Raw genomic sequence first — 23,802 nt, 5'->3', positions numbered from 1 at the left:
GACCAATGACTGATACTTTTCACCCATATTTCAGATCCAATGACGAAGAACGACCTTTTATCATCCAGAGCAATAAAAAGAGATGAACAACGAAGTATCATCCTTTGTCTCTTTTTGTTGATCTAGATAATGCTTCATCATTAAGATCTAGAAGATGAAGGGTCGTCCTTCGTCATCTTTGACCTTCGCTTGTTTTCGATCGTTAGTCGATTCCCTAAGCCACCAGGAAAATAATATAAATTTTTTAAATTTTAGAGTTTATAAGTAAAATAATGATTTTATCTCTGCCTTTAACTAAAAATTTAGACGACAGTTAACTCATAGATAAATATTTGAATTTTTTATCTGTCGTAAGTGTGATTTAAGTTTTGATTAAAACTTGAATGGGAAATTGCCCTTTTCCCAGTTTTATTATTGAAAAAATGAAAATAAAAATACTTTTTCTTGATACATTAAAAAAAATAAAAATGGCATCATGGAAATGTTCGACTTAAAAACAGAATACTTACCGAGAATGTTAGTTGTAAGCAACCAGGGATTCCGGCCATAACGGCCCCAAGGTTTAACGAGAGTCAAAGGAACCCAAATATTTGACTGACATTAACCAAATCAAACTTTTACAGAAAACTACTTAAAAGACCGTTTTGTTTTACTTATCCAAAATTTTCGTGCCTTCCCTCAAACAACTTCAATGCAAGAGTCACTCTAACAGCTTTTTTTTAATCTTTTTCCTCAACATCATATCCTCCCACAATTAAAAATCTATTCATGCCTGTCAAATATTTGGGCTCAATTGTTGTTATCCAAAACTCTTAGGCATAAATAGGACGTTCACTAAACCTTGAGGTGGTATGCATTGACATTCGTCTTTCTTTAATGTATTTTCCTTTGCTCCAATAACTTTAGAAAGTGATAATTACACCCTTATATTTTTACCTGTCATTGACATAATTTGGACGTTAAAGGGGTTTCGGTGTTTATATGACCTTTTCTTTTATCCCATCTTTATTACTAATTATTAATTAATTTTATAATATAAATTTAAAAATTCAGTATAAATCAAATTCTAACGCTATAGGCAGTTATAAATTTGTAATTATATCAATAATAAAATTATACATATATATTTTTTGTTTATAATTTAGATACATAAATAATATATATTATGTGATTAAATAATTTTAAATTAAAGAGAAAATAATACTCAATCACATAATGACACAGATTTGTGTATCTAAATTGTATACTATCTGTTATATGACTATATTATTTTTTAGAACCCTATATATGGATAAAAGCTTTTATGTTTTAATTAAAAAATTATTAGTCAAATTTTAACCTTCATTGTATGGGTATTAGAGACTTTTTATAACATGATAATGTGAGAGAACAATTTTTTTTTTAACGAGAAACTCCACTCAAGCCAAATCGTCATATTAAGCCAAACCAATTACACTAAATAAGATAAATCTTGGGTTTAATGATTGACTTTATAACTACGATAAATTAAGAGTTTGATCTTAATATGTTATTAAAGAATACTTAAACTCATATTCTCTGATCTCCTCCTTTATCCCTCAAGCTATCTCTCAGAGGTTGTGGGAAAACAATTTGATAAAAGATGTGGATGGAATTGTTACTTTCGAAATATATTGGTACAAAGGGAATGATAATGAAAAGTGATAAAGGGAAAGGAATTTTCCATTGTAGCGTGCTTCACACTTTGTTACTGTCCCATTGTGTTTGTTGACTGACAATTATTGAAACCTGACATGATTGTAGCCATTTGATCAAAATATGTGCCACACCACACCACCTGCCTCGTCGACATGTAGGAGAACGAGTGCTTCCCGCCTATCCTTTGTCTCAATGTCATTTTCTCGTTGTGGAAGAACAATAAAAAGGCAAAAATATCAATGGAAGGAGGGCGATGGAGTTGGCAGCAATAGTTGTAGTGGTTGCTTCCATGGCCAAAACAAGTCGAAGTCGAGTTGACCAGGACAACTTGGACTTTTACTGCGTTTTTGAAATGGTTTTCCTGAATTTCTGCAATTAATCTTACCATTTTTTTTTTCCACACAATGGGTGGGAAAATGTTATTTACTCAAAACTATAATAGAAGGGACCAGCGGGAGGCAGGAGAAGACAAAGAAAGAAGCATGTAATGTAAGTGTAGTTTCAGAGCAGAGTAGCTTATTATTTTCTCAACCTGACAGTCAAAGCTAGAAGATGAACACCAATCTATCAACAATGATTTCATCCTACTCATCTACCACCAAAATCATGGCGATGATTTCCAAGTAATTTTTTGTTGGGTTGGTTTATTTCCTACACAAATGATGTTTGGATTCCGTCCTCCACGAAACTCCAAATAGATGTATCTTATTCTAAATATATAGTGGAACATGGGAATAAACATGCCGCTCTTGCAGGTGCTCCGGGATCTTTAACATGGGAAAAGCCCTTACATTCTGAATTTCAACAATTAGCAAGGTATCAATCTTTCAATCTTTGTATTTTTGTCGAGATTAAAGGAATAATTCTGGACAGGCACATTTCATTGGAGGTTCTAAGAAGTAAAGTTCTCTGGAATGTCAATGTACAAACACGGTAGAACAGAAGGACATTGAAGGCTTTAAGCATGTAAATGAACTCGCCAGCTTCTAATAATAAAGGGAAATTGATTTAGTGGAATTGATTCCTTGCTTTGTTAAAAAATTTTGGCACTACGTGAGAGAATATTTTTCCCATTAATATATTACCAGGCAAGGTCTTCAAGGACTTGACTGCTTTAAATTTCACAAGCGGAAATCAAACAAAGTGCAAAATGGAAAGATGGAATGAGAGGTAATCATTTCTTTAATATTTTTAAACAGATTAAAGCAACATATGGTTGGCATCAGAAATTTTGCTCCATAAGCTTTATCTGCCTGGATATTCTTCCCTACCTAGAGGTGGACACTCTAAAACACAACATAAAGCATGTTTCTCTGTTGCTTTCTGGGTTCTCCAACAACAATGTGTGAAGAAATAAATGAAGAAAATGGGGTCAGGAAAGAGAGAACGAACGCAATCCTATGGTTTGCCATTGGGTTTTGGTGATTGATGGGGGTACTGATGGTGATATGGAGAAGCATGCGAACCATTCGGTATGGAAAGGCTTCTCTGCCCGTTTCTTGAAAGTGATCCAGCCTGACTTCGCACACCGTTTCTAGTATTGGGACTTGAGATTATTCGTTCAGCTTGCATGGTCTGGAAATAATATGATGAGCTTGCCATGTCCTTGAGATTGGGCAGAGGCTTTAAGGCTTCAACAACTTCGCTCATGAGGGGCCTGGCTTTTGGATCCCGACTAAGGCAATGAGCAGCCAACTGGGCAGCTTTCTGGGCACCTTTGATGGAAAAGTGACCTTCAAGACGAGGGTCAATCAATCTGTAAAATCTTCTTCGCTCTCCTAGATGTGGCCGAGCCCACTCAACAAGATTATGTTCCCCATTAGGACGGTTCTTGTCCATTGATCTCCTGCCAGTTAGCATTTCAAGTAGAACCACACCGAAACTGTAGACATCACTCCTTGATGTAAGATGTCCTGTGATAGAAACAAGTACTTTGTCTAATTAGACCGAATGAAGGAATTAAAAATGTGCACCATGCTAACAAAGAAATCATCAAGAGGTTAAGTTCTCTAAGCTCAGATATGCAGGATTTTTGCTCACTGCAGGACTTGATCAAGGACACTGGCGTTTGAAAGCAGAAAGCTTTCACTGAGAAATTAAAAAAAAAAAAAGCAGGAGATTATTCACTAGATGATTTTGCTCTTAATTACACCTACCAGTCATTACATACTCTGGTGCTGCATAGCCGTAAGTTCCCATCACACGGGTTGATACATGGGTTTTATCTCCCTCAGGACCATCTTTCGCAAGTCCAAAATCAGAAAGTTTGGCATTGTAGTCCTGAAATAATATATTATTAAAATGACAAACGATAATAGGAAAGAACTTTAGTGTTGCCATTGGTTTTGTCACATACTGCATCTAATAGGATGTTGGAGGTCTTGAAATCACGATAAATCACCGGCCTTTCAGCTTCTTCGTGTAGAAATGTAAGACCTTTTGCAGCTCCTAGTGCAATTTTCATTCTTATGGACCATGGAAGTGGCAAGGACCCTGCATATGACCAAATATAAAGTAAACATAAAAAAACTGTACTTTGAAGACAATTCTCACCAACAAACAGAAACAGCTAATATATAACCAGGTCCTAGCCATACTGAAGAGAGCTTACTATAGCACTGCATTAGCATTAAATGAAATGATAAATGAGACTGTTATTCAAGTGGTCACACATTTAAAAGTAGATAATTGATTCCACACTTCTAAACCTGACAGACAAAACTGGTAGCATGAGAAAGTAAAATTGTTGAAGCACACACAGAACTGCTGCTTGGAAACCATAGGTCTATTCCTGATTTGTGGCAACATGTTATCTTTTACACTTCCGCAGTTTCCAGCAGAAGTAAGAGCAGATAGAATGTAATTTCTTTCAGGAAATTGCTTTTTCATTCTACTAAGAACCGAAGCAACATTTGTAAATCGAATCCAAGGGGTGAAAAGTAGCTGAATTGATGGTAGAGATAAAAAGTTTCGACAGAATCTCCTACACTTTCCACTATAATTCAGGAGGCCTAAGCGAGACTTTAAAATCCAAATTTCAAAACCACAAAGATGAAATGGGAAGCTTAATAACAAAGAGGAAGCAACATACTTCTGAAAAGGTGATTCTCCAAGCTTCCTCGAGGCATAAACTCATATACTAGCAGCCTTTGATCATCTTCGATGCAATAACCGATTAATTTAACCAAGTTGGGATGAACAAGATCACCAAGAAAATTTACTTCAGCCTGCAGCATAGATGAGCCAAGATTTAGACAACAACTTAACATAAAGTCATTAAAAAAACACTGTCAACCCAGAAGCAGTAAATAGAACAGATTAGGGAAAATTGCACACCAGCCATTCTTTATGGCCCTGAAGACCATCATGGTTAAGGGTTTTAACAGCAACAGTAAGCCCTGTGCCAGGTTTAACAGGAGCAGTTCCATTTTCTTCTATCCAGCCCTTGAAAACACAACCAAAACCACCTTCTCCAAGAAGACTCTCCGGCCTAAAATTTCGTGTTGCCAGCTTCAGATCATTAAATGTGAATTTTCGTAGCCTAGAAGCAACTTTAAGCTCTTCCTCAAGCTTAGAAGTGGATGCATTACTTTCTGCATTACTGGTGGTAGTAGATGGGACTACTGGAACTGTCGGTTGGTCTCTACTGGTGTCATTTGTGGATTTACTTTCTGCTGATCCACAGACAGGCTTCATAATTTAGAGTGCAAGTCATAAATATTCATATGCAACATCAACAGATGCATTTTCTTACAATATTCAATAACAAAAATAAAAACAAAAAAGGATTGGGATCCATTCTTAAAAGCTGGAATTACTCAACATTGTGGGACTCCTAAAAACAGATTTATCAATGAAAATCTAAAAATATGGTTTTAAAAGTAATTTAGATATGAGAAAGATGACTATTTCAATGGAGTGAGATTGAAAAATATATGACTAATATTTTCATTTACGGGAAAAAGTTGGATATAATACAACATATTAATACATGTTTAGTGTGAAAGAAAAGACTATAAAGCTTCTTCCTCAAACTTTAATCAGTCATCAACAACAACTCGCTTTTGTAGTTACATATTTTGTAAAACAATCCATAAATTCTCCAACCCATGATATGCTCTTGCTTTTTGATTTAAACTTCACCTTATAATCAGTCCCCACTCTAAAACTGCCTCACTTAAGCACATGTTGAACCAAACCAAATCTATTAACTACTCGATTGCCTTATTTTAATATTTTGAGATGCAGATTCTCGCTAATCCAATGTGTTAACACTACCTTCACCACCTTAGGAATTTTCACATTAGATACCCACTATCTCTCGCACACAATGAAGTGAGTAGTGTAAAACTTACAGGTTCAGTCAACTTTAGCTCATGAGATAGTTCAGAAATATTTATGCAGAGACTGAGAAATTTATAAAACAGAAAACCTTTGAGATACATTGTCCTTGAATGCAAACATATTCTGATAATTGACAGAATAGTAACATCAAATTTGATGCAAAACCAGTTACCAGGCTTGCATCACTATTGCTACTATATCCATTGCTGTCAACACCAACAAGTTAGCCTACTAAATCAGGTACTTCAGACATACAAGCTAAACTATTGCCCAACATTTAGCAAGTTATATGGCTTTAGAAATACAGTATCTAATTAAATCGCAAAGCCGAGGATTACCACCAGCAGTACTCCAACATACTACCGAAAGCAAATACATGCCAGAAGTTCTTAGTTGTCAACTGTCATACCCTTCAACGTTTATTGTCCAGAATAAGCCCATGTACACCAAATATACTCATTCAAAAAGTGGTGGTTAAAGGTTGAGCCCCAAATTCCAAATTATATTTTCTTGAAAACTGAAGTCTGATCAGCGTGAAGTAATCAGTTAATTTTTTATCCAAATGAAGGACAATATGATATTTCCATTCCTGTAGATTATCCATCCAGGTGCATACGATATAGGGTTGATACCTAATAGCAAATACAACTGCAAATATTCCTTTTCGCTTGTGTTAAACTCTTCCAGCACTGACTGAGTCATTTTGATAGAGTTACCTTCTGAACTGAATTACTAAACTAGTAATGACTGATGTTTGCAATTATTACTCCAACGGATATGATTCAGGATTCACAACAGAAAGACCCAATAAATGGTAAAAAAGGAAAATGATATGACTAGAGAAATAGAGGTGAAACTCTACACTTAACTCCAACATAATTATGTTCCACTCCCACTGTGGAACCCCAAAAACATGGTTTCCCGAACTCAGGAATCATCCATGGATAGGAATGGCTCTTTTGAAAGAAACTCCCATGCAATTCCTAAATAGTCCAATGATTGAGGAAATGTAAAATTCAGCTTGGATTTTTTTCTTTCAAATTCTATAAAATCTTCATGTTTTCATAAACATCAAGTAGTTTAAAACTATTAAACCACGCACGTTAACCTTGCCAGTCACACGTCACCTGGCATTTGGTTCCGTTTATTCAATTTACAGCTTGAAAACATGCTAACAGAATACCCGAAACAAATTCACATCGATCAAGATCATACCATTGACAAACAGTTAAAAAAAAAAACATATTTAAGCAAAATCGCGTGTGTGTAAAGAGTCTAACAAAAAATGATAAGCATAAAAAGAAAGAAAAACCCTCCAGGTAAAGCCAACGCTAGTACAACTCCTAAAATTCCCAGGAAAAACTTGAAATAGAAAATAGAAGGTTCAAGTAGAGAAGAATTACCATAATGAGTACTGGTGCCACTAACAGAGCTATCAACTTTGGATCTTGAAGAAATGCAGCTTCCAATAAACCTTAACTTGAGCCAACACCCAGTCTCTTCTCCAGCCTCAACTTCATCTTCAACCTCCTTCTTCTTCTTCCTTCCCTTTGATTTGCGCACATCCCAATAAGAACTCTTCACCTTCCCATTTGCACCATCAAACCCCATTCTACTCCTCAACAAACCCAAAACTCATCAAAACCCTCAAAATCACTTATTTCCTCCCACCCACCAAAAGACTTCAAAAATTTTCACAAACTTTTCGTTTCAAGGACACCCCTAGACCAGGTCAGAAAAAGACAAAAACAACCCAACCCAGTTGAGAGCAGAAGTAGATCACACGAACCAGATCATAAAACAGTAACCAAAGATTGATCGACTTCTGTCCAAACTCAAAACTAAAGTACTATAATTTAACAAACTTGACAAAACAAAACAAATAAATAGAACACTTAGTTAAACCCACAAAAAGAGTTGCTACACAGCCACAAAAAATCTGTCTCAAAAATACTTGAACATAAGCCCACCAGTTTAAAACAAAATAACTGGCAAAAATATAAAAAACATCAACTTTATATTATCGATTCTCTTTTTTGTTTATTTTAATAGAACCGAAGACTGGAAAAAGCAACATGGGCTGCCCGGAGAAAGCGGGCAGAGAGGTGAATTTGGTGCCCGTAAGAGCTGACCGTACAGATATGTAGGGAAGGGTGATGGGTTGTACATTGAAAAAGACGAAAAGGAAAGAGAAGGGACAGGCCGGGAAGAGTATGAGAGTGGAAAATGAGGGTAGGAAAGGGACCCACTTAGATGGTGACGTGCATTTCTATGGTGGGCGGACGCCAACGCGCGCGTCATATTGAGCTCATGCTACTACAACTATACTATGCATGCATCTACTCGGTATTTTGAATATTTATTTATTTATTTATTTATAGATTGATAGAGTTGAAGGGCTGTTTGATTATTAAAATTAATTTATTAATTCAACAGACATATGCGTTTAATAAATTAAAAAAAGATAATAAAGGTGTACATACAGGATGAGACGAAGAAGTGTTTTCATTCAAGTATGAGAATACAACATACATACATACATACATACATACATACATATTATCATACATACATACCTAAATACCCTCTAAATTAATTTAATAAGATATACTTACTTAGTTGTAGGCATCTTCAAGATGATTCTCTGTTTTTTTAATACTCATGAATACCTCATCTTCTTGGGGGATATGATATCTTTGAGTATAAATGTTTTCATGCTTCATTATAAAATTACAAATTTTAAATAGTATACTTAAAATGTGCTTGTACCAAAAATTACATTGCCACCTAAGGTAGAGTTGTTTTTCATCCCAACTGTTTTTGAGCAACATTTGTAATTTTCACTTATTACAGGAAATAATTTTTTAATAAAATTATATAGATATATATTTATACGTATTATTATATTATTAGATGATTTTAAATTAAAAATAAAATAATATTAAATTATATAATAATATATATAAATATGTATTTATTTGTATATTTAAAGTGGGTATGTATAATATTACTCATAATTTTTTATTTCGAAAAATAAAAGATAGCCAGAAAAGGGGAAATAAGATTTGGCATGGGTGTTTAAAGTTGAGAAGGGGGATCTTTTTGATCATTTTTAATTGAATTCTGAAACTTTATTTCAAACCTAATTCAGGAGAGAAGTAGATGAACATGTGTTTGTGGAGTTTCGCAGGTTAAATGCATGGCATTTACTTGAAATAACTCAACATCATCCACTACATTGCCTTGGGAACTTGTGCAGTGCAAGTAATAAACTGCCCAACCCAACACTCCTAATTATAATTTTTTGGGAGAATTCAAATATCTGAAGTCTAGAATCTCCTCGATGGATATATATCCATCAGGGGAGAAGGACTATTTCACCCGCAACTTTTGATGCGTTTTGAAACTGCCACTTACGGCAGATGAAAATCTATTTTTCTCACCCATGAGCAAACTGTCATCCAATTTTTCAGTTAGAGACAAGGGCAAAATCGTTATTTGCTATTTAAAATCTTAAAACTTTAAAATTTTACCGTTTCTCCCTTCAGGTTTTAAAAACTAAAACTAACTCATCCTCAAAGTTTAAAAAATTTAGATTTCACCCCTGGGGTTTGCTTCCTTCTCCGGCCACCACCGATAGCCGACGCATTCGATCGATCTTCCATCTTCGACTACAAAAGACAACGAAGGACGACCCTTCGTCATCCTTCGTCGTCTAGGTGGAGTGACAAAGAGAGACCTCTTCGTCGCATCGTGCGACGAAAAGATCTCCGTCTCTTCGTCGCACCGTGCGACGAGGAGATGAAGATCTCTTCGTCGCACCACTGTCGTCGCACCAGGAGAAGGAGAAGGCCGGTGGCGATGCCGGAGACGACGTTGGGAGATGAAGTTGAAGAATGTGGGTGAAATGCTAGTTTTGAAAGTTATGGGGGGGTGACTGTATTTTAAAAAATATAGAAACCCTAGGTTTGGGGGTGAAAATGTTAGTTTTCAAAGTTTAAAAACTTTAGGTAAGGTGAAAATGTTAGTTTTTAAAACCTAAGGGAGGTGAATAGTAAAACTTTCACATCAATTTTAAAAGATTAAATTGAGGGATATTTTTGTCATTTTATCTAATAAGGGTAAAATAGACATTTTATCCTTATGCAAATATAAATCATCCATATTAACGGCTCATAGGTGGAAAAAGTGGATTTTCATCTGTCGTGAGTGACACTTTAGAAACGCATCAAAAGTTGGGGGTAAAATAGTCCTTCTCCCATCCATCAGCAATGACAGAAGCTTGAATCAGGTCTTCTCCCTACAAGTTATAATATTCCACCATCAAAGAGATATCTCCCTAATTTTCTACTATGCCTTTTCCAGTCAAAGAATCTATGTATTTCTAAGGAATAATCCATTCCCATTCCAAGGTAGATTGACTCATTGCTAGAATCAGAGTCAAATTACTTTATGGGACACCCAGGTGGAGTAAATTAAATTTTAACAATAGACAGACCTATAAAATATGATATTACCATAGTCTTATACAAGTACAAAATGCAAATAATTTTACAAATAATATGATTACATCCTCCAACCACAATACAATAGAATTAAAATTCTAGCAACTTCCCCCAAATTCAATGTGGGTCAGACCCTCTCTCTGCCGTAAATTAGCAGTATAAAGAGTACAATTCACACAACACAACAAAGTCATTGTGACTTCTCACACCAACAGATTCATCTACAAAGCCTGCATATTCTTTTCCACTAAACGGTATATAACAAATGTTGTTCTTTATAAAGACATGACAATGATATCAGGCTATTTTAATTTCCTAACCAATCACTGGCACAATTCCCGCTAATCCATGTGAGGAAATCATTTACCCCTTGCCGCTAAAATTGCTAGACAACAGCTCTTCCAATCTCTTTCCCTGTGTTTTGTGTATAAAATTGTGATAGGAAACACAACTTCCAATACATATGTCCTAGAGGATCCCTGTCGAGATGCTGGAAGTCGCATTAATTTTCAGTGACTGCTCTGGAATATAAGTTACACCTGATTGTATCAAAGAGGGATTTTGCATAAGAATAGCTAGTATTAACATTTGAGGATACAGGTCAAAACTAATGCATCAATTTACTTTAAGGGTGGAGTCAGTCAGAAGAAAAAGTGCACAGAACCTGTGTGTGCCGTCATTCATAGATGAGGCGGACAATTACCAAAAACTATAGCTAAAAACTACAGAGGAATGTCACAATCTTGAGTGTGAAACACTAACCTACTAAAAAGTTCGTGTTCAAGCAAAGTGGCATAAAAAAATTCATGCGACAATGGAAATGGTATAAATGATGTACCGTGTCCCTCATCATCAATTTATCAATTCTACTTATATCCACAGAAGAAATTGGATTGCATTTAAGGCAATGATAACAGATTCCTTCTGATGGCAGTTCGAGATAGTTGGCAAAAGAGCAAAAAACGGAAATAGGCAGACAAGTACCTTTCTCCTTAACATCAATCTGTAGGGTATCAAGTGTAATTATACCATCAGTCAGTGGAAGCAGCTCAAGCTTGATTGTAGCCGTAGAATGAGAAGGAATGCATCTGATGCAAACCATAGTAAGTCTTAATACCTAGTGCAATAACAAATTAAAGATGAAGGAGAAGAAAGTGGTGAATTACCCTAATGGAACTCTACTCTGCAACCATAGATGTGTACAACCCAAACCAGTACTCGGTATGACATCCGATACAGGAGAGGACTGCCTGTTAATCAAAACAGACGTAACTCCGCCATCACCATTCTGTTTCTGGTTCTCTGATACTAGGGGTACAGAGCTCAGCTTGTTCAGTGCATGACCATGTCGCTCATCATTTGCTTTTCCTGCATACTCAGAAGATCCAACAAAGGGACTGAAAGGTGATGATGGTGTAGAACTCAAGGACACCACTGTCGGAGGAGAAGCAAATGAGGTTGGAGCAAGAACTGTCAAGGTCAGGTCTTCAGATGTCAAATTTGATGCCTGAAGAGTTAAGACCTGGAAATTTGAATCAGTTAGATGATATACAACTAACCCAGAGCAAAAGAGAGAGGGTACAATACCTGGACAGGAAGCTGTGTGAATCTATCATTCGGCCCAGAAGGTTGTCTTGACATTTCAGATGCAACAGAGATCATGAGATCTCTTGAGATGCGTGGTTGCCACGTTGTTGGTTGCTTGAAAAACAATCTTGACTCTATAGTCAACATAAAATAGTGAGAATTCAGAATAACTAACAAGTTAAAATATATCAGATGATACAATAAAGTAAGAAAATTACGATACCAGTATAATTGCACCGACAAGATACCATAAGTGCATACTGATCAGCAGTTGAAGCACTCCTCTTTCCTTCAAAAGTCTTGGAAGGAAGATGCAAACTTGATGATCGAGAACTTCTTTCACCATGCGCTTTGCGATCCATCCACATTGAATATGCTGGTTTTAGAATAAAAGATTGTTCTTCACCCCTCCTGAGATGGGAAGTTCTTCAATAAGCTCATGGGAAGAAAAGAGTCACTGAATCCAAAACCCAAACAAATATTTCTTAAACTTGCATAGGCCATAGAACTATGATACCAGTGAAGTCTTCTCACCCTCCTTATGTATACATTATGTGCTTACATAACATCTGATCAATGTATAAGAACACAATCAATAGTATTGGCACACCTGTTTTTCATATTTCAATGGACATTAGCAACAGGGTCCATATTACATGGTGGTGTTCCTGTCCAGGAACCATATTATTATAGCAGTGCATGGCATCTTTTGACTAAATTAATTTGACTCATGGATGAGCCAACTTAGTGCGAATAATAGTTTCTGAATAACTCTCCTAATATTATTACATCTAACTTTTTCCAATTATCAAGACCATTCACTCCTCCAGACCACCTCTTTTTCTTTTCCTCTTCTCCACTTCTCAGGATAAAGTCAAAGTTTGGCAAAAGTATTGCTTAAGGTCCTTCTCCAATATCTACTTGACTATTACTGTGACTAACTAGAAGAGAGAAATGGCTTCAAGAGGGTATCGATGGAGGTACAACTTGGGTTTCTCAACTTGCCATTGGCTTGAGCATATCTAATTATAAATATCTACAGCATGCTTACAACATTATATTTGAAACAATCAATATACTTTTAAACCAACTATTGTTATAGATTGAATCTGAATCGTCCCACAGCAGATTGAACACAAGTTCGTGCCAGCGTGATAGACATGTTTAAGTTAAAAAGTACGAGAGTTGACATTGATAAATGCATTACAGTAACTCTTCACTCTATAACTAATTTAAAAGTAACATATAGGAGTAAAATTCATAGTTTCTCACACATGTAACAAAAGCATTGCCCCTATTGAACACAGATAGACATTAATGGGTTTTCACTTAATCCAAGTAGCAGGAAGCCTACAAAATTATGCATTAGTTCACTAGAATATCAACAGCCATCAGTTATTGCAATACTGAAACAAGCAGAATTAAATAAAGGGTCAACTAATTACTAAAATTAATTTAAGATATTGGAGTGAAAAAAACCTGAGTGATAAATTTGGCAAGCTGTGGCCATTTCCAGCTTCAATACATGCAATCGGCAATGATAAAGTTGGTCCACCTTTTGACGCCTCCTCAAGGACAATTGTTATAGCATCTATATATACCACAATATCTGGTGTATGTGCAGGAGAAATATTCTGTAAAATAACTAGTAAAATCTTAGGATAAGTCTGGCCAAAATTTGACTGCAGGACCTAAGGAGCAAATCTGCATAGCTATGTAAAAATTTATATATTTTCACTGGAAAAAAAAGAGGTATAGTCATATGACCAGATATAATCACAATAAATACCTTTATCTGAACACAAAGAAGGTCATCTGTACAGCAGTCAGCAGAAAAAGAATGAATTTCAATGGGTTGAATTATTTCAAGTTTCCTCCTCCACCTTCTTCCTGGAACATAAATGCCTTCCAGTCCACAACGAACTGAAAATCTTTCTTGCTCCACTGATACACCTCGAAAAGATAAAAGCCCTTTAGTTTCATTTCTCTGATCCTTAAACAGTTTTTGAGATGAGGATTGATCCCAATCATCAAGATCAAAGGATGGCTTAGAACTTTGGACTTTAAGAGGTAGAGGAGGTGTGGTATTTTGAGGAAGAGATGACATGGAATAACTTCTAAATTGGGAGAAGAGCTGAGAGCCAGAAGAGACAGACTTTTGTTGAGTGCTGCCAATTCCTGTAGCAGAACTCCTAGGAGGAGATAAAGAATGAGCTGGAGGAACAGTGTTATCCAACGGAAGCAACCATTTTAATAATTCTGCACATGGATCAGGATTTGCATTCATTAAGTTGTCCTGATTCTCAGAATACAGGTTTCGTTCCTTATATTTCTCAAATTGAAGAATTTCAATTACAGGGTCTCTCAAGAAATCAACACCAACATTCACCTGTAAAAGCACCTGCATCCTTCCAAACAGAGAAATGGAGAGACAATCATTAAGCTGAACAACAAAATAACCCATAAATGAGCTGACCATAAAGGTTCTTGGCTGAAAATTTTTTAGTGAAAATCTTGGATGAACAACAAAGATTCAGAACTTCAACTTCTTGGAATAGAAACATGGAACAACCATATTACCGAGCCAGCTAAAAAGTGCAAATAACAATAAGAGCATCTCACACAAAATGATAGTTCATTTAAATTCTCCAACTTTAAAGCAAGTTGCTGACTCAACATGCAGAAATAACTAAACAGAGCGACCAGTGTAGCACAACCAACATACCAGATGGGACTACTCAATTCAATTAAACTTCAACAATAAATTTATTGTGACAGGACTCAACAAAGCATATTAAACAGAAATTATAACATAAATTGCAATATAATCCAGCTTCCATGTGCTGCATCAGCACATTTAATACATGTAAAAACAGAAGCAAAAAATTCTGAATCTATATTGCAATCTATAAACAGAAATTAATAGTGCAACTGCAAAGCAATGATTTATGCTCTCACTAAATATAGAAGCGGAATAAACAAAATAATTAAGAACAACATATAAGTTGTCACATACCACTAAGTCTCCGTTAGAGAGAGAGCAGCACTTCACTGAATTTCTTGCCACTCCACCAGAGACATTGGCATCAAAATTTCCTCTATCAATAACTGCAGTAGCACGAGACGCGCTTTTTGTGGCTTTTTTGGTTCCACTTGCACCAGACTTTTGACTATCTGTCTCAAAGAATTCAGAAGATATCTCAGGAGAACTCTTCTTTGACCAAAGTGATTCACCTGACTCTGCAATTCTAACGAAAAAATGGGAGTCCTTGAATTTTTGCAACAAAGTTTCAGTTTGTCTTTTGTGATCTTCCATTTTAAGCAATGATTCACTGGCTGAAATATCATTTTGTAAATCCATCTTTTCTTCTGCTGAGTTTACACCATTCTGATCTGTTACTTGCCTATCAGGACTCACTTCCGTATATCCAACCACTGAATTCATTGTGTCTTCATTGTTTCCATTTTTTCTCTCAGGGCTTTGTCCTCTACTTCTACCCATAACAGCAGCAAGTTTAAATGGTGTAATGATTTCTGTATCCTGCTTACATGCTGACAAGCATGCCAGGACATGTAACTGTTCACCTGAAATAGAAAATAGTTCAGGTATGATAAAACAAACACAATTTCCAACACAGGAAAATCAGGGAAATTATGTATTCCAAAACTGAAAAAAGCCACTGCTTCGGGAAAGATTGGGTACCAGGGAAAACAAAGGTGCGGTCCAGTGAGCAGAATGAATGTCTATCTGGCGCATCGTACCAGTTATCTGGGAGTTTTTCTACAATAGCATATCAACCATTGGATTAAATAGCATCGGAGTTAAAGAAATAAACAATCATCATGTAATATTCATAAACTGAGGAAGAACTTCAAGGAAACCAACTCTAGAAGACTGTTCGAATATTACACAAAAAAATGTAAAAAAGTATCAAAGATGGATATTGATGCACCATACTATCAATAGAAGGGATAAATCAAAAAGACAAGTGCTAAAAGCACAAAAATGGGAGTATGGGATAAGAACTTATATATACATACATGTGTGTGTGTGTGTGTGTGTGTGTGTCTAATTCGCATTGTTTTACTAGGTACTCTGTGGTTATACATTAATGTTCCCGAGCAAGCAAACCTTTATTTATTTGTTTTTTATCATAAATTAGTCAAAATCATGTCATAAATACCTATCTGAGCTTTTTTACATTTTCATTCCAAATATATATGTGAATTCCTGCATTCTCTATCACATATTAGTCAATAGTCAGTTTCTAAAAAACTGATTAATACATAAGGGGCATCTCTAACTTCCTTCCTTTTAATAAAGAAGGACAAGCACTTAACGGTTAATCAAATAATTAAGTTATTTAATTTATAAATTTAAAAAAAGAAAGAAAAAGATTATGTCTATCTCCATAACGATAATGTGTTCATACCACAATTTTCACTTCCGAGCTCCCTTAATATCTCTTGTTTTCTAAAATTTCAACCATCAATTATACAACTTCAAACTTTAGTATATGCTTTGGCCCTGTGGAGACTAAGAACTAAATTCTAGCTTAACTACATACAATTAAAACACCAAGTTAATGCTAAAGTTATATTATAATACTAAACAAACCAATCAAAACCTAAAAACAATTAAACCGTGATTGAGAAATAGTACTATAAGGAATGATGATCCATCCTTCTTCTTCAGAAACATCAGTGTGGTTCTCTACAACAGGAGAGTCATTCTTTTCACAAGAAACCTCAATGCTGCCGCCATTTTCACCTCCAACACTTTCGATCTCTCCACCAAGATAATTAGCCGTTGAGTAACGCGTGTACGCATCCTCAGCGATAAGATTTTCCAAGGTTGATGGATGTTTGGGTAAAAAGCTCGTGGCTGCAGGAGATTCCTGCTCTGGCACTGCATGTTGCGTCGTCGTTGTAGAGCGCAGCAGAAAATTCATCGTCCTAACCAAAAAGATTTCGCAGAAATAGTGGGAAAAAATGTAATCAGAGGCAAAGACATGCAATGAAAATCTACTAGTGTTGTAAAGTAAATGAATAACGAATCATCGGAAAAATAAAAGTTAGATTTGAGAGGAGAGAGTGAAGTTTACCTGGCTAAAAGATCAAACTGAACAGTTTTTCCCTCAGAAGTGGTAGATCCAATTTGCAGAGTGGATCATAGAGAGGAGTGAGTGTTCTTTAATTTTCACGCTTGGTTTCGATCTGGTTCTTCTGGCATGGATTTCTTTCTATCTCTTTCTTTGGAGCCTGAAACGCAGCGTTTTATTAGGGCTGATCACCTGCAATTGAAGCCCTTTATTATTGATTTATTGTATGGCCGAACGGGGAGTCTAGTGTCTCCACCAGAGGTTTGGCCAAAAAACACTTTGCATCCGTTGAGATAGGAGGATAACAATTTTTTCACTCATAATTATTAATGATAAAAATTAATAATATAAAGATAAAATATTAATTTCATTGTTTATAAATTTAAAAAAATAAAAAAATTTAATACATTTTATGATCATACCCAAACATTTTAAATATTTTATTTTAACTCTTAAATAAGTTTGAAAACTTTTATTTATACCTTTAAAACCCTAATCATCATGCGACTTTAATATCATTATCATTGACGGTAAAGTTAACACTGAATGAAGTGAAAAAGGTTTGATATCAATAAGATAAAATGTTGAAAATTGCAATCGACATTGAAAATAATTGAAAAGAATGAGATAAATACGTGAAGAGAGTTCTTGGATTTTAATAACATGAAATAAAATGGGAATAATGATATCATTGGAGATGGATACATTAATGTTGAAAGTGTATGTAAAAATCGAATAAGTATTGGAGATGAACTATTTATGTGAGATTGTCAATTGGGTTTCAAGGCAAAAGAGGATGCGAGTGAAAGAAAATAAAAATAAGAGGGTTTTAATTAAATTTAGGGAAATTTTAAAAAATGGCCAAAATGCCCTCCCATTAAGCAAAAATACCCAAAATCACTATTTTTAAGCCAAAATGCCCAAAATCACTGTTTCAAAAAAAAAAATGCCTATGACTTTTTTTAATACCAAAACTACCTTTCCCCTCATATTTATATAACTCTCCCACTCACTATGGGGTTTTAATGTAATTTTAGATAAATATGAAGGGTTTTTGGATATTTTACATTATAAAGGTATTTTGTTATTTATTTATTTATTTCAAACTTTTTTCTAAAATGTCAAAATTACCCTTCCCTTCATTTATATAACTCCCCTCACCCATTATGGGGATTAAAATGATTTTAGATAAATATGAGGGGTTTTTGGATATTTTACATTGTAAGGCATTTTCATTTTTCAACTTTTAGAATTCGAATTTCAGTTCCGTTTTTTTGAATTTCACCGTTTTACGATATATCGACTCGTATTTTTCAGATTTCTGAAAGATTTTCCGTTTGTTGTCATTCTAGGGTTTCTCAACTTTTACAATTCGAATTTCAGTTCCGTTTTTCGGATTTCATCGTTTTACGAGATATGGACTCGTATTTTTCAGATTTCTGAAGGATTTTTCGTTTGTTGCCATTTTAGGGTTTTTCAACTTTTAGAATTCGAATTTCAGTTTCGTTTTTTCAGATTTCACCGTTTTACGAGATATCGACTCGTATTTTTCAGATTTCTGAAGGATTTTTCGATTATTGTCATTCTAGGGTTTTTCAATTTTTAGAATTCGAATTTTAGTTCAGTTTTTTTGAATTTCACCGTTTTATGAGATATCGACTCGTATTTTTCAGATTTCTGAAAGATTTTCCGTTTGTTGCCATTCTAGGGTTTTTCAACTTTTAGAATTTGAATTTCAGTTCCGTTTTTTCGGATTTCACCGTTTTACGAGATATCGACTCGTATTTTTCAAATTTCTGAAGGATTTTTCGATTGTTGGCATTTTAGGGTTTTTCAACTTTTAGAATTCGAATTTTAGTTCAGTTTTTTCGAATTTCACCGTTTGATGAGATATCGACTCGTATTTTTCAGATTTCTGAAGGATTTTCCGTTTGTTGCCATTCTAGGGTTTTTCAACTTATAGAAGTTGAATTTCAGTTCCGTTTTTTCAGATTTTACCGTTTTACGAGATATCGACTCGTATTTTTCAGATTTCTGAAAAAAATTTCGATTGTTTCCATTATAGGGTTTTTTAACTTTTAGAATTCGAATTTTAGTTCAGTTTTTTTGAATTTCACCGTTTGACGAGATATCGACTCGTATTTTTCAGATTTCCGAAGGATTTTTCGTTTGTTGCCATTCTAGGGTTTTTCAACTTTTAGAATTTGAATTTCAGTTCCGTTTTTTTGGATTTCACCGTTTTACGAGATATCGACTCGTATTTTTCAGATTTCTGAAGGATTTTTCGATTGTCGTCATTTTAGGGTTTTTCAACTTTTAGAATTCGAATTTTAGTTTAGTTTTTTCGAATTTCACTGTTTGACGAGATATCGAGTCGTATTTTTCAGATTTCTGAAGGATTTTCCGTTTGTTGCCATTCTAGGGTTTTTCAACTTATAGAAGTTGAATTTCAGTTCCGTTTTTTTGGATTTCACTGTTTTACGAGATATCGACTTCTATTTTTCAAATTTCTGAAAATTTTTTCGATTGTTTCCATTCTAGGGTTTTTTAACTTTTAGAATTCAAATTTCAGTTCCGTTTTTTCGAATTTCACCGTTTGACGAGATATCGACTCGTATTTTTCAGATTTTCGAATGATTTTCTGTTTGTTGCCATTCTAGGGTTTTTCAACTTTTAGAATTTGAATTTCAGTTCTGTTTTTTTGGATTTCACCGTTTTACGAGATATCGACTCGTATTTTTCAGATTTTTGAAAAATTTTTTGATTGTTTCCATTCTAGGGTTTTTCAACTTTTAGAATTCATGACAAGATTATTTAAAAAATGAACTGAAATACGATACACATCCATATATAACCACAAATAAAGTATATCATATACATATGAACATACACTAAATATATACATCTAAACATAGGAATAACTATAAATATACATCCGTGAGCTACTCGATACAATGAAAATACAACTGTGTCGCTAATCGTCGACGCATAGAGGTAGACGACTCTCGGGGAAAAACGTAGCTCCGTGCCAACGCCAAACACTCAAAAAATCTCAACATAAAGACGCCACAGTCACCGGAGCCCAACCCCTGCTGAGGGACATCCGATGCTCGATGTAAAGTGAGGGGATCACGTCGTGGAGTCCTCCTAGAAGCTGTCCAAAAAGTCGTCGCCTCTAATAACGCGGGAATAAAGGTCATGTACGGTCGCATGCGCTGCTCCAGAGTCCCTATATTTTCTGAATATGAAACATCTGAATCGTACACCGTAATCGACCACTCACGGAAATCTATAACTCCGGCAACCCAATGTGCGTTCTCGAAGTTTATAGGGATGAAAACCTATAAACAATGAGACATTTTAGTTACTTATCGTTGTCGTTAACCAATTGAATATAATATAAATATATATAAACTCTACCGATTGACCATCCCCCATGGTTTGTACAACAATCCCGGGGTATACGATGCATCAACCATCCTCGTGAAGAGCCCCGAAAACTCAAACTCTCCAATCGGTGTGGTCTGCCAACTCTTCCAGGCCATCTCAATATGACCTCCAAAGAATGTGTGGGCAGTCGTCCAACGCTGTGAGATAGTCGACTGGTGATCGGCCTGTTGTCGACGTAATAAAGCCAAAAAGGAGTCCACATGCTAAAATGGTTTAAAGTGATTCACGTGTTAGTTAGTAATAAATATATCTAGCTTTTTATGAAATTATAGGCAACTCACATCGTCAGTCAACCACTCGCGCAACTCTACAACAAGCCTCCAGAAGCTGGCCTTCGACTTCGACCCGATGAAGTAGACATCATGTGAGTCAGAAGCTGCAGCGCTGGTGTACCACGTGAGGAAAGATTCCTCACGCTCAGAGGCAGAGGATGGAATGGTCGTAGGTTGCCGTTTCGCCCTCCCTTTGAGTGGATTCGTATACGGGGTGCGAACCAGCGGACCCTTCCGGATGATCCGGCCACGTGCTGTACGAATCATCTGCATGATCTCAAAAAAATAATTAATTCGTCATTCATCCTACGTAACAATTAGCATTAATCGATTTATCTTACCTTCTCCAAGTATGCGGAAGGAGGTTTAGCTGGATAATCCTGAATCACGGTCAAATCCACCACGCGTGCTCCCTCGGCGGACTAGAAAATATAAATTTTGAACATCTCAATGACCAATAAATACAACTATTTATATACTAAGTATGATTGATATACCTCAATAAGGATGGCCTCAAAATCGTCCTCCTGGAAGTCCTCCTCCTGTGAACCAATATCCACTATTTTTTTGGTCAAGCTCGGGATATCAGCAAGTAACCATAATCGCTCGTCCAGAAAAACAGTCAAAACATCATTAAATAAATAATATAATTGAAAAGACAGATCAATCAATGACAATTTAAAAATAAAGTTAACCTGAACTTCCGGGGAAGGTGTTCAGAGAGAACCCTCGATCGATGCAACAGAAGGACTAACCGGTGCGTCCTCCGGGTCACTACCCTAAGATATTAGTAATAATAACTTAATTAATGACATTTCATATATAACAATACTATAATATAATAATGACATTTAACAATAAATATAAATTTGAAATATCATACGGACCTCGTGTGGGTGACGGGATGGTATTGCGGTATCAACAGGGGATGTCGGTGGGATATCCTCGTCTCTCTCCTGTGCGAATGTAATAATAGTTGTCAGAATAATAACACTGTAGACATTTTATGTAAGTAATAAATTAAAAGTGATTTTACAACCTGAGCGACGGAGGCTGGATATGTACGCGTGATGATGTCCTCCAAACGAGTCATACGATCCTCTAATCGAGTCATTTGGGAAGAGACATCGTCACGTAATCGGGTCATCTGGGAAGAGATATCGTCACGAAAACTTGATATCTCACGTAAAATCGTAGCACTCCAGTGTGCTAATGTAGCATCTAATGTAGCAAAACTGGGTGATACGAATGGGGGACATTGCTCGGTGGCATGATGGGTGGAATCGTCCTGTAATATAATCATTTACAATGTAAATAAATCAATTTATATTTTTGTCAATTAATATATATAAATGATAATATAAAACTTACCTGAAATGCGAACGAAAATCCGTAAAGGTCATATTTACGGATTTCTGGCATCCGTCCAGAACAGACTCTCTCACTCGCTTGTGACATAGAATCGTATGTCATCTGCCACACAACAACGCCCCACGGGTAGGAATTAAACCCGTCCAAATGATCAACTAACTGGAAGTAATCCGTGGACACCTTCTTTCGTCAATCATTCCCCAACAAAACAATGTGAAGAATATACAACAAGGCCATCTTGACAGCGTCAATATCGTCAGCCCCCCATGGCCTCGACAAGAAAATACGCTCTAAGTCATGATACTGCACCGTCGAAAAACCTCGAAAGTAAGTATCTCTGATTCGATGTCCGGAAGAGCGAGGCATATATGAAGAGACATCAGTCCGTCGACTAAACGATAGACCTGTGACTAGTGCAAACTCGAACGGACTAAATCTGACATCAACCCCACTAACCCTAAACCAAAACTCGTCTCTGGCAGAGGGTCGATGTAACTGTCGGAGTAGAAACGCATGAACCAACATCCCAGAGAATTTGGTTTCGGATAAACGAAGGAGATATCCGAAACATGTCCTCTCAAATAGTCGTAGCTGATCTGGGGTCAATGTAGCAGTAATCCGAGATAATGCGGCACGCTGTGCACGACATATCGCCTCTGCCCGGAAGTGTCTGGTCTCGTCGGGGATTCGCAGCTCGCTGTCAACCCGTATTCTTTTGCGAGAAATATTCTGAGACAATGTCAAAAATTCGTTAGACATGAGTAAAAACAAATATGTAAACAAATGTATACGTGAAAAAAATATAAAAAGATGAAAAATACCAAATAATCAAAAAGAAAACGACAAAACTTAAAAAACAAGATTTAACTGCCTGATAACGGAATTGAAATTTGAATTCTGAAAATTGAAAAACCCTAGAATGGGAACAATCGAAAAATCCTTCAAAAATCTGGAAAATACGAGTCTATATCTCATAAAACGGTTAAATTCGAAAAAGATGAAACTAAAATTCCAATTTTAAAAGTTGAAATAAGCTAAAATGACAACAATCGAAAAATTCTTCAGAAATGTGAAAAATACGAGTCCATATCCCGTAAAACGATTAAATACGAAAAAATAGAAATGAAATTCCAATTTTAAAAGTTGAAATACCCCAGAATGGCAACAATCAAAAAATCCTTTGAAAATCTGAAAGATAAGCGTCCATATCTCGTAAAACGATAAAATCCGAAGAAACAGAATTCTAAAAGTTGAAATACCCTAGAATGACAAAAATCGAAAAATCCTTTAGAAATCTAAAAAATACGAGTCCATATCTCGTAAAACGGTAAAATCTGAAAAAACAGAATTGAAATTCGAATTCTAAAAGTTGAAAAACCCTAGAACGGAAACAATCAGAAAATCCTTTGAAAATATGAAAAATACGAGTCTATATCTTGTAAAACGGTTAAATTCGAAGAAACGGAATTGAAATTCGAATTTTAAAAGTTGAAA

The 23,802-nt window shown here is 35.6% G+C and overlaps 2 protein-coding genes and 2 long non-coding RNA genes across 6 annotated transcripts; 1 reads left to right on the top strand and 3 right to left on the bottom strand.

The window, feature by feature from the left end:
• Positions 1-1,921: 1,921 nt before the first annotated feature.
• Positions 1,922-2,694, top strand: LOC123214447. Its single transcript, XR_006501841.1, has 2 exons — positions 1,922-2,300; positions 2,433-2,694. It is a non-coding gene; the product is annotated as an uncharacterized LOC123214447 (long non-coding RNA).
• Positions 2,695-2,828: 134 nt separating this feature from the next.
• LOC123214443 (serine/threonine-protein kinase PBL34-like) lies at positions 2,829-8,145 on the bottom strand. Of its 3 annotated transcripts, none has more exons than XM_044634209.1 (6): positions 7,425-8,145; positions 5,014-5,351; positions 4,769-4,904; positions 4,034-4,170; positions 3,834-3,957; positions 2,829-3,590 (listed from the first exon to the last, which is right to left on the bottom strand). In XM_044634209.1, exons 1-6 carry the CDS (start codon positions 7,630-7,632, stop codon positions 3,076-3,078), a joined length of 1,458 nt encoding a protein of 485 aa, XP_044490144.1. In that variant the 5' UTR covers positions 7,633-8,145; the 3' UTR covers positions 2,829-3,075. The 3 variants fall into 3 exon arrangements, with proteins under 3 accessions (XP_044490144.1, XP_044490145.1, XP_044490146.1); XM_044634210.1 differs by having other exon boundaries at positions 5,014-5,348; positions 7,425-8,142; XM_044634211.1 differs by having other exon boundaries at positions 5,014-5,367; positions 7,425-7,558.
• Positions 8,146-10,520: 2,375 nt separating this feature from the next.
• On the bottom strand, positions 10,521-17,488 carry LOC123214059. The gene is made up of 11 exons (XM_044633766.1): positions 17,219-17,488; positions 16,777-17,069; positions 15,817-15,894; positions 15,130-15,698; positions 13,903-14,514; positions 13,593-13,747; positions 12,337-12,524; positions 12,114-12,247; positions 11,693-12,048; positions 11,511-11,614; positions 10,521-11,065 (listed from the first exon to the last, which is right to left on the bottom strand). Exons 2-11 carry the CDS (start codon positions 17,063-17,065, stop codon positions 10,995-10,997), a joined length of 2,556 nt encoding a protein of 851 aa, XP_044489701.1. The 5' UTR covers positions 17,066-17,069; positions 17,219-17,488; the 3' UTR covers positions 10,521-10,994.
• Positions 17,489-21,666: 4,178 nt separating this feature from the next.
• Positions 21,667-22,040, bottom strand: LOC123214058. Its single transcript, XR_006501806.1, has 3 exons — positions 21,977-22,040; positions 21,825-21,893; positions 21,667-21,716 (listed from the first exon to the last, which is right to left on the bottom strand). It is a non-coding gene; the product is annotated as an uncharacterized LOC123214058 (long non-coding RNA).
• Between the last annotated feature and the right edge of the window lie 1,762 nt (positions 22,041-23,802).

The sequence above is a fragment of the Mangifera indica genome, chromosome 4, assembly GCF_011075055.1.
Source record: "Mangifera indica cultivar Alphonso chromosome 4, CATAS_Mindica_2.1, whole genome shotgun sequence".
NCBI lineage: Eukaryota > Viridiplantae > Streptophyta > Magnoliopsida > Sapindales > Anacardiaceae > Mangifera > Mangifera indica.
The sequence above is the reverse complement of the archived record's forward strand: the minus strand, read 5'-3'. Positions and strand labels throughout refer to the sequence as shown.